Source organism: Sitodiplosis mosellana, unplaced genomic scaffold (genome assembly GCF_009176505.1).
Source record: "Sitodiplosis mosellana isolate CC-2019 unplaced genomic scaffold, AAFC_SMos_1.0 Smas_scaffold_13, whole genome shotgun sequence".
Taxonomy (NCBI): Eukaryota; Metazoa; Arthropoda; class Insecta; order Diptera; family Cecidomyiidae; genus Sitodiplosis; species Sitodiplosis mosellana.
Genome location: NW_022595255.1, coordinates 407599 through 422011, shown reverse-complemented (window position 1 = coordinate 422011; position 14413 = coordinate 407599). Strand labels below are relative to the sequence as shown.

The 14413-nt window shown below is 35.4% G+C and overlaps 4 protein-coding genes across 4 annotated transcripts; 3 read left to right on the top strand and 1 right to left on the bottom strand.

Annotated features, from left to right (window-relative positions):
* Positions 1-141: 141 nt before the first annotated feature.
* Positions 142-2236, bottom strand: LOC129567876 (2-oxoglutarate and iron-dependent oxygenase domain-containing protein 3-like). Its single transcript, XM_055445234.1, has 5 exons — positions 1711-2236; positions 1210-1645; positions 978-1130; positions 679-890; positions 142-543 (listed from the first exon to the last, which is right to left on the bottom strand). Exons 1-5 carry the CDS (start codon positions 1839-1841, stop codon positions 459-461), a joined length of 1017 nt encoding a protein of 338 aa, XP_055301209.1. The 5' UTR covers positions 1842-2236; the 3' UTR covers positions 142-458.
* A 161-nt stretch (positions 2237-2397) lies between these two features.
* LOC129567866 (vacuolar protein sorting-associated protein 41 homolog) lies at positions 2398-8989 on the top strand. The gene is made up of 10 exons (XM_055445224.1): positions 2398-2535; positions 2617-2742; positions 2798-3449; positions 3541-3730; positions 3834-3974; positions 5531-5731; positions 5836-6105; positions 6174-6360; positions 6459-7068; positions 8041-8989. Exons 1-10 carry the CDS (start codon positions 2515-2517, stop codon positions 8154-8156), a joined length of 2514 nt encoding a protein of 837 aa, XP_055301199.1. The 5' UTR covers positions 2398-2514; the 3' UTR covers positions 8157-8989.
* Positions 4137-5667, top strand: LOC129567873 (beta-1,3-galactosyltransferase 6). Its single transcript, XM_055445232.1, has 2 exons — positions 4137-5458; positions 5531-5667. The coding sequence occupies exon 1, from the start codon at positions 4196-4198 to the stop codon at positions 5375-5377; it is 1182 nt and encodes a 393-aa protein (XP_055301207.1). The 5' UTR covers positions 4137-4195; the 3' UTR covers positions 5378-5458; positions 5531-5667.
* A 251-nt stretch (positions 8990-9240) lies between the features above and the next one.
* Positions 9241-13632, top strand: LOC129567864 (uncharacterized). The gene is made up of 9 exons (XM_055445221.1): positions 9241-9675; positions 9776-9983; positions 10062-10847; positions 10918-11012; positions 11084-11282; positions 11352-12149; positions 12219-12313; positions 12407-12611; positions 12677-13632. Exons 1-9 carry the CDS (start codon positions 9520-9522, stop codon positions 13261-13263), a joined length of 3129 nt encoding a protein of 1042 aa, XP_055301196.1. The 5' UTR covers positions 9241-9519; the 3' UTR covers positions 13264-13632.
* Positions 13633-14413: the final 781 nt, after the last annotated feature.

Below are 14413 nucleotides of genomic sequence, written 5' to 3'. Positions count from 1 at the left end.
AGTTTTTGTTGCGGCACACGAAGTCCAATCTAATTTAAGGCCCCATGGACTGATTTGATTGTTTGAATACTTTAACTCGTCCTATTTATAAATTAGCTTTTGTGTACTTGATTTTCATGAATGAATAAAAAAAATGCTGTATTTTGCAGTGATGTATCTGGTTTTATTGCAATTACTAGGTTATCATTCGAAACATTCATTGATGATCCATCAACAGTGGTTACATTTTTAATTCAAACAGAATTTTCTATCAACGAGCAATCAACTATCAAATATTTTGGGTGCTATTTGTGTGTGCGGAGTGAACATATCCAACTAAAATCCATTTACATGATGACAGTTTTTCTAAACTTTGAAATCGAGTTATAGTATTTACAATCAGTCAACGATACACACTGTCTCTACTATACGGTATGTGTGAAAATCTTGATCGATTTTAATTTTCCAGTGCACACTTTTCACTTCTTTTCGGCTTGCTTTTGTTCGGCTGGATCAGCGATGGCGTATTCACGGTTGCATGTAAATGATATGGTCATTGCGTACCTAGAGGTGACAAGAGAGAAAATGTATTGTATGACTGTATGTAAAGAATGGCTCTTGCTTTCTATCTATGTATTGAGCAATTTTAATGCTATTCCACATATGCATACGTATATTGAATACGTATAACGAACCTACCTTGTCCCCTGGGTAACTTTTTCGATATGATGCAGATTTTCTGCACCCGATGTAAAAACACTGACGCGTCCCCTCTTCGGCTCAATCGAAGAGAGTGTTGTGCGGTTATCAGCTTTGTTTTCATCGATGAAAATAAATCGGCCACCCTCAAAATCACGATGAAACTCATTTAAATACAATAGACTGGTGTAATGGAATGAGCTGTAGGTCTCCTAAAATGATTATCAGATGATATTTTATAGAAATATATTCAGAAATTTTGTGTCCATATACAGATATATTCAGAATACATAACTTACTTTGTCGATATGTGGGTGCCAATATTCATCATGCACAGTTTTTGCTGTTTCATTATCAATACGAGAAATAAATGTTGGATGTGTAAGGTAAATTGCGTTTACATCGATGGCAAACTTATCGGAAATGGCTTTGGCTATTTTTCGGCGAATAATCTACAAGAGAATGTTATCCATAAGAAAATGTCAAAAAAGATTCAAATAATTCATGAAGCACACCGTATTAGGCTCTTACTTTATAAGCTTTCAAGGCATCTTCATTCAAGAATCCCTTTGCCTCAGGTAACGTGTAAATATTAATAAAACCCTTTCCCTTGGACAGTGCGCCTGAGTGAAGATCCAAAATCGACACACCTCCAGTACCACCGCCAAATGATAATCCCTTTTTGGCCAGGTCAATCAAAAGATTTGCCTCTGGTTCGGTAACCAAATTATCCGTCACAAACCGTCCACACTTATTCGGTACACAGGAGTTGAACTCGGAAATTTCGCTCAAATACTCCGGTGAACAATCAACATTCTGAGCTCTGAGAATGATTGACTCGCGACGTGTGGCGAATTTTCGCTCTTTATCTCTGCTTGACGTAAAATATGCGATAATCAAAACCGCAGCAACGATAACTAAACGTGTCCAAATACGATAACTTGTCAAACGAGCCGTAGGCTTTTTTCTAAAATAGAAAATGAAAATGAAAACCAAAAAGACCAAATCAAATTTTGTGTAGCCAATACTCACTGCCTCCGTTGCTTCGAATTTTCATCGCCATTCGTCACTGCATCCTTTTTCGCTGTCACGTCTTGTTCGCTATTATTCGATTTATCCGACTTTCTCCGCTGACGAGCACTCGATTTAGTTTCAGAACCCATTTTATGAATTAACTAGTTTTATCGATTTACTTAATTTTATCGTATTTATTTACAATGGATAATAATTTTTTTTGCATAAAAAACTATTCGATCGATGCTAAGAAGTCTTCTACAACGAAGCTCCTCTTGAAATGTCAATAAATGAAGAAAAAAAAAGATAGACAAATATAGTTTTGTGTGACCGGCGCATTCCATTAAACATCTTTCGATGGCATACAAATGTCAACGATGCATGACTTATTCAAAAAAAAATAGAATGGCAATGATTGTTTAGTCAAGCGAATAATCGTGAATGCGTCGATCCACATTTCAAAAAATAAGGCAATTTTTTTTATTAAATATTTTTAAACGAATTTTCAACATGCTTTTTCAACAAAATTGCCTACAAAATAAAACATGACAACTAGACCCTCTAGGCGTGAGCCATTGAATTAAATGTGACAACAAACATTGCTGAACTGTAGTGGCTAATCAGCTGTCAACAATTGACTCATCTGTCAAATGGAATTTGTTGCTCTGCATTTCACTGTATTCCGCGTATAAATATCATCGATTCGTTCGAATTGGAATTATTTTAGTTCTTTTGTTGATCTTTTTTTGTGTATATGTGTCATTTGACTGCTATGTTCAATGAGTTTGCCTTAATTAGTGTTTAAATAGATTAGTTCTCGAAATGTCTGCAAATACATCAACCGTTCGTATCAACCATGACCTTAATATATGTGCAAAAAACATGTTTTTTTTCTGTCTAATGTTATTGTTACTTATTTTCTAGATACAAGAAAATGAAAGTTCTGACGAGGAGGAGGTTGAGCCAAAGTTAAAGTATGTTCGAATGTCAAATGACCTGAAACGAATTCTAAATAAAGATGCAGTCAGCTGTATCGCTGTGCATTCCAAGGTAAAATAATAACAAACACGTAAACAACTTTCACTTCTAATATTATGTTCGGTAGTTTTTATGCATTGGAACGCATTGGGGCGCTGTACATTTGCTGGACCATCAAGGGAACACCGTGGACAATTCGATAAATAATGCACAGGACTTTCCGGTTCATATGGTTTCAGTGAATCAGATCTCGATTGACAATAAGGGCGAATACATTGCTACGTGCTCGGACGAAGGAACGGTGGTGATCAGTGGTTTCTACACAGACGAAAACAATTACAACATAAAACTCGGACGGGCAGTAAAAACGATTGCATTGGACCCGGTTTATTACAAGTCCGGTTCAGGACGTCGATTCATTATTGGCGACCAAAAATTAACATTGCATGAAAAAACATTTTTGAAAGGTCTCAAACAAACGGTTCTGTGTGAAGCCGAAGGTGTTGTGTCGGCCATTGCATGGACCGATCATTTTGTGGCATGGGCCAGTGTGATTGGAGTACGTGTCTATGATTTGAATGAGAAATGCTCGCTGGGTCTTATCAAGTGGGAAGAACCAAAAGATCAATTGCTCAATGACTTTCGATGTAATTTGAAATGGTCAAATTCAACGACGCTTCTCATCGGCTGGGTTGATATCGTTCGCATTTGTGTGATTCGAAAACGAAATTCCGTTGAAGTTTCCACGAGAGGATTGCCTGATTTCATTGTTGATCCAAGTAAGAAAAGATTATTTTCCTTAAAAAAATCTATTTTTAGTCTCGAATTGCCCATTTTTATTCTAAAACCCCCCAAAAAATTTCATTTCAGTTTCCACGTTTCAAATGGATTGCTACATTTGTGGACTTGGACCGTTGGAAAGTGATCAATTAGTTGTACTAGGCTATCCCAAAGAGAAAGATCCAACGACAAATAAAGCATTACGCCCAATTTTGTGCGTCATTCAATATAAAAGCTATGATTACGAAGAAATATGCACCAATAGCCTATCGCTGAGGGGGTAAGTTCAACGCAAATAGCTGCGTGTAATCGTTTTTTGCTAAAAAAAAAAATAACACGAATAATCACATTGTAAACGATTTGGTTCTTGTTGTTTGGTTTAGATATTCGGAATACAAGGTTAACGATTATCATTTGGATACGCTGATTGAGGAGAATCAATATTTTATTGTATCTCCAAAAGATATCGTTGTTGCCAGCCTGTATGAAAACGATGACCGAGTCAAATGGTTTATTGAACATGAGTAAGACATATATCAGATTTCACATCCCATTTTTTGTTGTTGTTTTTAAATTTCATGACGTCTATGTGTGGCCTCTGTGACTGTAAACAGACTTTGCAGCGTAGATATTTGTTTGACAGAAGAAAATCAATGAAGTGAGGTTATGTGCATTTTTGACAGAAGTCAACAAAAATAGAAATCTCAACATTTGCCATCAAGTCATTTCAGTTGTGCCATTCAAAATGATTTTCTATCGAAAAAGAACATTAGTTTTGCATTTAATAACGATTGGACTTGCCTTTATCGCTGGCTGTACAATAACCCTATCAGTGATTAATGTGAAAAGTTGTAAAACTGATTTAGACCGACTGCATTCGACGGTGGAACGAAATGTTTCAACCAGTTCGATATTTCTTGTGGTTGTCATTTTATCGGCACCGAAAAATATTGGACAGCGCAATGCCATTCGGCAAACATGGCTAAATTTAAATCCGAAAATCGATGAATCCTCCGATAATTACTATGTTGCAAACACGATTGAGTTTGATCAAAGTGGATTTTTGCAACAAGACACCGTTCAACAGCAGAGTGCATCACTTAATCTCTTCAAGAAGAAAATGTCGAAAGCGATTTACAAACCACTTTTAAAAGATTTGAATGTGGAAGTTTTGCATTATTTTGCAATTGGTACCGAAAATTTGCCGTTCATTGAGTCAAACAAACTCACCAAAGAGCATTCCAAACATAACGATCTGCTTTTATTGAATGATTTGACGGATTCATATGCAAATCTCACGTTAAAACTGTTGAATACGATTGAATCGGTCAATAATATTGAGTCGTTCGAGTATCTTCTGAAGACCGACGACGATACTTATGTCAAACTCGACTATTTGCTGGAAGATTTATACCAATATGACAAATCTATAAAGCGCACTCAGTCCACTGTGAACAATGTCAAGCCAGAATTGTACTGGGGGTACTTCAATGGACGAGCGATGGTAAAAAGTCGCGGCCAATGGAAAGAAGTTAATTTCAACCTTTGCGAACGCTATTTACCTTATGCTCTCGGCGGTGGATATGTCCTCTCCAAGAATTTGGTTCACTTTGTTGCTCAAAATCGTCGAGCGCTGAGTCGATACGTTAGCGAAGACATTTCAATGGGAGTTTGGCTGAGCTCACTGCGTAATGTTTACAAAAAGCATGACATCCGCTTTGATACCGCTTACATGCCACGGAAATGTCAGAACTACCATATCCTGTTGCATAAACGCACACCAACCAATATGCGGGATGTTTATCGGGGATTTTTATGCACATTCAAAGAAGCAAATGCCACCAATATTCGTCGACCACCTGAGTATTTTTATGACTGGAGTACCTCACAAACCCGATGCTGTGACAGTTTAGTCGATCAAATTTAAAGCAAGTCTGTTTACCAATCTAGTTTTAAATTATCTCGGGTGAAAACATTAACAATTCTGTGATACAAAAAAATGCTCAAAGTAATGATCAACAATCATAGCTTTTCCCACACATTTTACAACGATTTCAATTCCATTTTATTTTTCCGGCAGAAAATTCGAACAAGCAATGCAAGTGATATCCGAACATGGTGGTAAATATTCATTGGTTAGTGTGGCTAGATTGTATTTGGACCATCTGCTGGAGCAGAAAAAATACGACGAAGCGGCCAAATTGTGTCAACAAACATTTGGAAACGATAAAGTATTATGGGAAGAGGAGGTGTTTAAATTTGTCAAAGTACAAAAATTACGGTGAGTTCAGATCTGTTCGGCATTTTTGGCAGAAACATCTTTTCAGTTCATTACGAACGCTGTTCGTAAAAAGTGAACTAATTCAAATTTGTATTTCCTATCAGATCTGTTAGTCGATATCTTCCCCGTGGAAGTGATTGCAAACTGAAACCACATGTTTACGAGATGGTTTTGTACGAATACCTACAATTCGATGCACAAGGTTTTCTGGTGTTGATCAAAGAATGGGACCCATCGCTGTACAATACATCAGCCGTGATAAACGCTGTTCACGAACAGTTTAACGAACGGGATAAGGACATTTTGTTGGAATCATTGGCACTTTTGTATTCATATGAGCACAAATACGAAAAATCATTGACAATGTATTTGAAGTGAGTAGCGTCGATTGCATAATTGTGATTTTGTGATGAACCGAAGCATGTTTTCTTGCATTTGTCAGGCTTCAACATAAAGACGTGTTTAATTTGATCAAAAAGTATAACTTGTACGATGTGATTTACCGCACCATTGTGCCTTTGATTCAGTTGGATAGCGAACAGGCCATTGCAATGCTACTGGAGCGTAATAAAATCCCGGTGGATGTTGTTGTTGCTCAACTACAAAATCACGAAGAATATTTATACTTGGTAATTTATCAATCATTTTGAACTAATCGATTTTCATGCGAGAAAAATGGAATACTTGAGGTTCAGAATTTGCTAATCCATTTTCAATATCCATTTAGTATCTGGATGCTTTTGACAAAATCGACAATTCCGGGCGATACCACGCAAAACTGGTGCATCTTTATGCGAAGTACAATCGAGAGAAACTGTTGCCATTTTTGAAACGATCCAATAGCTATCCAATCGAGGAGGCATTGAGTGTGTGCACCAATAAATTATTTTATCCGGAGATGGTGTATTTGCATGGTCGCATGGGCAATACAATCGAAGCTCTGTCTATCATCATCAATAAATTGGACAATATTCAAATGGCCATTGATTTTTGCAAGGAACACAACGATATGGATTTATGGAATGAATTAATTAACCAATCACTCGATCGGCCCGAAATCATGACAAAGCTCTTAGACGGAATCGCCGGATTCATAAATCCGGAAATTTTAGTGAATAAAATCAAAATGGGCCAATGTATACCCGGTCTCAAAGATTCGCTGGTAAAAATGCTGTGTGATTTACGGTTACAAGTATCCATTCAAGACGGTTGCAATGATATTTTGGTCGGAGACTATTTCAACCTTCATGATCGACACGTGCGATGCCAACAGAAAGCGGTCTACATTTCAAATGATAACATTTGCGGACTATGTCAAAAAGAAATCGTCGTCAAAGGTACTCACATCAATTAGATTTATATGGTGGGGGGGGGGGGGGGTAGTTAAGGCGAGTTCACACGCTATGGCAGTTTGCCATATATTTTCCGTGGAATTGAAAATTTCATTCAGTTGAGCAAAATGTCTCGAAGAGCGAAGTTGTCGGTAGCTATTGCTGCATATTTAGTATTGAAAGAAGAGGAGGATAATGTGAGGAGATTTGAAGAAAATGAAACGAGAAATAGAGAGGCACGTAAAGTATGGGTGTGTGAATGGATAGAAAAACGCAGTGATTTTGGTTTCGCAACAACGCATTTGGAAGAAATAAAGCACAAAAATTAACACCAACATAAATACAGTCACCATAATTTCATCGTATTAAGTGTGAGTAGCCAAACTGTAGAGTAATACAAAAGCGAAAACAAGAGAACGAGAGAACGCGAGCAATGAAAAGTGAATAGAATATATCGAGCGATCGTATGATATTCTCCGAATTTTTTCGCGCATGTTAACATAAACAAAGCGAAGCAGATTACGTCATATTGAATAGCATAGCAATACACAATCCCGTTGAGTCGTCTTTCAGTTTTATTTCTCAATTTAAATATCAAATTAAGTGAAATTGATGTATGCATTTCAAAAAATTTATATTTTCAAGTGGAAATCTTGATGCAAAACTTCAAATATACAGTCAATGCTCTGCCATTGGAAAAAATATTTCGAACATGTTGAACATATTTTTTTCTATGTCATAGTTGTTGCCTATGACAACAGTGTGAGTGCTTCAATCACACGTATGCCATAGTGATGCCATATTTCTATGGCAGAGTCGAAAAATATGATGCCATAGAACTATGTCACACTGCCATACTCTAATTACACGCTATGGCCATATATATGGCAAACTGCCATAGCGTGTGAACTCGCCTTTAGAATAGTCTAGTTGTTTCTGCAAAATAAATCTAAATCCTTCTATTGTCATTTATTCCAGATCCGCTGAAAATGAAAATCATTGCATTCAACTGTCGACACTTTTTCCATGAAATTTGTCTGCCCGACAAATACAATATCGAATATTGTACCGTGTGTAAATCGAAAAAACCATAACCATGGAACACCCATCCACATTTCTATTGACTAGATCGAGAGGAGAGTATGTGAAAAAATTCTAATATATTTTGAAAGAGGAGAGTATGTTTTCTGATGATTCTGTTGGCGTTAAAGTAGAGTATGTTGTAGTACCGTCTAGCCTCTGCGGTCTTCACAGTTTTCGTGCAAGTGATAGGAGATAACAACATGGTGTCTTCGGCAAAGTTGTAGTACTCGAGGTCTTCTATAACATTGCTGAAGACATCTATCTCTTATCTCTTATCAGTTGCGCGCAAATCGCGCACATAAAAAAGCAAATTTTATATAGAACTTTTTTTCTTATCATTTTTCGCGTTTTTCGCGGAACTGATAAGAGATAAGAGATAACTGAGCAATGTTATAGAAAACCTCGAGTGCTACAACTTTGCCGAAGACACCAAGTTGTTATCTCTTATCAGTTCCGCGGAAACCGTGGAAAACCGCGAGGACCCGCCAAAAATGAACATACTCGCCTTTAACCATTTTTGTGTCGAAAGAAACTTACTCTTCTCTTTCATAACAAAGTCAGATGAACTTACTCTCCTCTCGATCTAGTCAATAGATTTGGAGGAAATGTCACAAATTAACACTTCATTTTAATACTCCCAGCATCCAAAATTGAATTTGTTAGGACGTAACTTCGTTGAATTAATATGTAATCAATTTAGTACATTCGCTTAAATGATAAAAAATAACACCTTTGTTTCGGAAAAATTTAGCATTGTACATACCAAACTTATATTTGTATGAAAACAAGTAATAAAGAAGTCGAATTCGAACTAATAAAATATCAAGTTAAAGTTGAAAAGTGAGTTTCATGTGAATTTTACTTTTTAGCTATTACACATGTCAACTGTATTGTACACATGTTAACTGTTTAACTGACAAAGGTAGATTACAACAGTTTCATATAAGACTCTCTTTCCATTCTATTTTCTCTCGTTTGAATGACTTCCCCTCATTGAAATAATTCATATTCATTATGAAATCTTCCATTAACCAGTAAAAATTGCTAGATGTCAGACGCTGAATAGACAGAATTGTTATTTCAATTTATTCACAGGTAGATCTTCCACCAGGACTCAATTTTATGGGAGAATTCCTAGTCGTTTATTCGCCAACTTGACCAATTCTTTAGATAAGTAGAATTCAAATACATTTGACATCAATTGACAAGATATAGTTCACACTTTGACCTCAAAGTTCTGTAGATGGCATTGCGGCTGATGAATTGATTAACTACAGAATTCTGTCATGTTTACATCAGAAATTGACATTGTTTGCTCCAGCTGTTCACGTCGTACAAAAAATTGTTAATTGTGAAATTGTATTTGTTATTACAATGAAAACAATGGTAGTCCAAGATCGTGAATCAACAGCGTCCAAAAATGGTGCTTATAAAAATACAATTGATTTTTTAAATGATCCATTGAAATTGTTCGGAGAGCTTAGATCAAAGTTTCTAATGCGTATAGTTGGAACATCGGACAAAATTACGGTATGAATTAATCTTATTTCACTTAAATATTTGAATTATTCATGATTAAAAATACAAAAACACAAAATATATTTCACTGCATTGACTTTATTTTAAACAGATATTGAAAAAATTCTGCGAAAATCACTTAACTGTTGATGCAGAAAATATTGATAGTGCTCAAATCTTATCAATGTGTAAATACTACGAGGCATTGAATGAAATCATACGAGAATTCGAGTCAAGGCTTGATCAATTGAATGAAGATCATGCGGAAGTCCAAAAGATTCGGACAGATGCAGAAAGTATAGAAGATTGTATGAAGTTAGGTAATGTCAAACATTGATTGTGGTACATTTATTTAGCATTCATTTATCGAATAACACCCGTTTAATTTTTTTTTGCAGGTAACTCTTATTTCAAACTCAATAAATATTGTGAAGCTGTTGAATGTTATACATTAGCACTGGAAACTAATTTGCCGAGCAATTTTGTATACAAAAGTGTAATAATACTTAGACTTTTGTATAACCGAGCGCTTGCCAATTCTGAAATTGGTAGCTACCGTCGAGCGATTGAAGATTGCAACAGAGCACTACAAATTGATCCGTTTTGTACCAATGCATTGTTGCTACGTACTCATTGCTACGAGTGTTTGGAAGAGTTTGAAAAGTGCATTCAAGAGTATGAGCGCGTATTGTTCATGAAAGAAATCAGAGAATGCAAGGAAAAAGCAAGAGCAGTGCACTTGAAACTGGAAGAGATGACGATTCGATTGCGTCATAAGCGTGCTCAAGACATAAATACACGCGCTGATAAACATTACCATGACGGAAACTATCGTTTAGCTGAGAAACTATACACAAACGCTATAAATGTATGGCCAGGAAACTGCGTTTTCTATGGAAATCGATGCAAAACTCTAATCTCATTGGAAAATTTCAAAGGAGCTCTTGATGACAGTAGAATTGCAGTGGAAATAGATGACAACTACATGATGGGCTATGAATATATCGCTAGGTGCTGTTTTATTTTTGGTGAATATGACGAAGCTGAGCGAGCTATCGAACGTCTGATTCAAAATTCACATGAGGAAGAAAAGTATGGAGAACTCAAAGAGATTTACACAAAATTACGTGAATGTGATGGAAATGCCGTTCAAAGTTATATTAATGAAGACTTTCGAAGTGCAAGTATGTTTTTAACAAGTGAATTTTGATACCACTGTGTCCAAAGTAGTACTTAATGGTGATCTATTTTTAGTTGAACACGCTAAACGAGGATTAGAAATTCTTCCGCAGAGTATATGCTTTAAACTATGCTTGGCAGAATGTTATATGTATGAAGGTGAAGAAGAGGTAATTTTGATAACATTACTGGTTTGGAAACTATTTTCATACATAATTTACATTTCTTTTTCGAAACATAGGAAATTGGAAAATTGGAAGACGCAAGAGGTCTTTCGGAAGCGGACCAATTGTACGTCAAAGGTCTGAAATCATTTACCCAAGGAAATGTTGACGAAGCTCTTTCACACTTGAATAAAGGAATTGAAATGGATTCGAGTCATAGAAGATGCAAGTACATGCAAAAAACTTTCTCGAATATAGATGCAAAGAAATCAAAAGGTGCGCTTCGACGAAAAATGTTGATTATATTTTCGTTTAATTCATTCGGGATTTTTTTTTTGATTCTAGGTGATGATCTGTTTGGAGAAAAAAAGTTTCATGAAGCCATTGAAAACTACACAGAAGCTCTAGAATGTTTTAACAAGCCTCATATCGTATTTCGGCTTGATATTATTCGCCAATTATATTACAGTCGGGCTATGGCACATTCCAAAGTAGGAAATTTTTTATCTGCAATTGACGACTATATGTCAGTCGATACCATATTGCTCGTTAACGGAAAAGATGTGAGTGAAGTGCTATTGCGTACCGCAGAATGTTATCATTATCTTGACGATATTGAATATACTATTGTGGTTTATGAACGGGCGTTAATGTGCAAAGGTTTGAAAGCGAATACCACAAAGTTTGAAATGATTACTACCAAAGTTGACAACCTAAAAGAAGAACTGAAGCACAAAACGGCTCAAAAATTGATTGTTTGTGCTGATAAACACCATAAGAAGAAAAACTATGAAGAAGCGTTGAAGAAATATTCTGAAGCAATTTCTCTATGGCCTGAAAATCTTTCATTCTATAAGGCTCGGATAGAATGCCTGATGAAAACTAAAGACTTCATGGCAGCCATCGAAGATTGTAGAACTGCAATTTCGTTTGATTCGACCAATTTTCACGCTTATGACTGTATGATTCAATGTTACTTGGCTCTTGGCGATACTGATTCTGCTGATGCGGAAATCCAAAAGTATTTCGAAACGGGATCAAAAAGTTACACTATCGATGGGCATCAGAAAAGGTGCCGTGAATTCAAAAGATTCGAAGAAAATGCTAAAGTATTCTCAGAAAAGGGTGAATTTCAATTGGCACGTAAGTATATTGATAAATGTTAAAAAAAAATTTGACTTTGTTCATACAACGAGATAAATTCAATTTCAGTTAACTGTGTGGATGATGCATTGGAAATAGCACATGCTAATTTTGAATTGAAGCTACTGAAAGCAGAATATTTGGCAACGCTTGAACGTTTCCAGGTATTTTCATTTTATTATTTCTCATTTCAAGTTGTTATAGTGATCGGTAATTTTCCTTCTTGAATTGAATTTGAATGGAATATCTTTTCTCAGGAGGCTGATGAAATCGCCACATCATGTATGGAATTGAATCCATCAAATGTTGATGCTTCATACATTCACGCGCTGTGTATTTATCATACAAATTGGGAACAGGGGCTAGAATGTTTCCAAAGTGTGATTGCTCTAGATGCAGATCATAAACGATCCAAGGCAATGATCTTGAAGATTGAACAATTCGAAAAACAAGAACAGATCGGTAAGTCTATTATATTCCTTTTGAAGTGTCCATTTCTGATATTAACCAAATCTATTTTTGTGCAGTGAATAAACTGTTAGAAGATGAAAAGTATCGCGAAGCGAAAGAGAAGATCACCGAAGTTCTTGAAATCAGTCCACATAGCAATGTTCCCAAATTGCTGCGTCAACGTGCAATTGCAAACTCGAAAACAGGACAATTTCGTGATGCAATTAGTGACTGCAGCACGGCTATGGAAACATCCTATACAGATTATTCAAAGTGTTTGCAGATGCGTGGAGATTGTTGGATGGCTGTGAGGAAGTTCAAGAATGCGGTAGTCGACTATGAACTATTATTTAAAAAATTTAAATTAAACGAAGCGGAAAATTTACTGAGGAAAGCAAAATGTGCTTTGCAACGTTTTCAGTCAGATAACTACTACGATGTTTTAGATGTCAATAGAACTGCCTCTACAGATGAGATTAAAAAGTCCTTCAAGAAGCTTGCATTGATACATCATCCAGATAAGCATTCGGATGCTTCGAATGAAGAGAAAATCGAGCAACAAAATCAATTCAAAAAAATTAGCGTTGCCCACGAAGTACTTTCAAATTCTGCGAAAAGAGATGATTATGATCGTAAATATAGAAAAACATCATATTTTCATTGAACGAACAATATTGGAATTCGTTCAATTTTAATGAAATACCTCACTAACTCTGTATAAAAACTCATTAGCAATAAGTGGAACCGAATTATGGAATTTGATTGGAATATTAGCGAATTTAGATAGAATTTAAGAAAGTAATATTTTAAGACGTTAAACGATTTGCCAATCTTAATCTAATCGAAGAAATCTTTATCTCTATTTACTAGATAAATTATTAATTATATTTTTATACCTACTAAATTTAAAAAAAATGTAAAATATAATTGACCAATATGGCAAAGCACTTACAAAGCTTACAGTCGATTATTAAATTAAACGAATAAAAAAAAAACAAATTTATAATTTTCTAAATAAAATTGGTTTGACAAATATTTCGACTATTTTCAACTGGTAATTGCATAATAATAGTAATAATAACTCTATAAGTTTTGACACTTGTTTGAATGATGAACATTTATATCGGAAAATAAATCCAAGAGGTCCACGTTCGTAAGTATGACTGAAAAACGCTATTTTGCAAAGTTGAATAACTCTTGTGTGCAATGTATTGTGCAATACTACGTAATAGACCGTATCTCTGATAACTAGATGATGTCGATATGCATCTATGACGTCATTTATATTGTTTCCTATCAACCCGTTCGCCGCGGCGATGTTTTATGCCACTAATGATGATATAGCGCAAATTTCCCTGACTAGAACAACTTTTTTCAGTATTTAGAAGTTTTATTGTATTTTCTGATTCATTGAACAATATAATTTTGTTCGATTTTTTATCTAAGCGTTTCGAACTTGTATTTACGAGCTCATATTCCAAAGCAATGATTCAAAATAATAGAATGTGACTTTCAAGTTATAATTTTATGCAAAAATATCCCAATTTTTATGAAAGATTCAAATAGTTCTCCAGTTCAAGTTGAAAAAAATTATTGAGAATATTTCAACATGAATGTTTTTGTTAAAATAGAATATATGTATGACTACCAACTGCATACAGCAACTTGATAAGCGTTTCCTTTTTTCTAGATAATAAGAATGATAGTTTATATCCAGAGTTTGACTCAGTCGACAGATATATGCTTTAGCATAGAAAAAACATCCGCATATTTTTTGGTTATATAACGGCACCCAGCTTCATCGAGTATCAGCA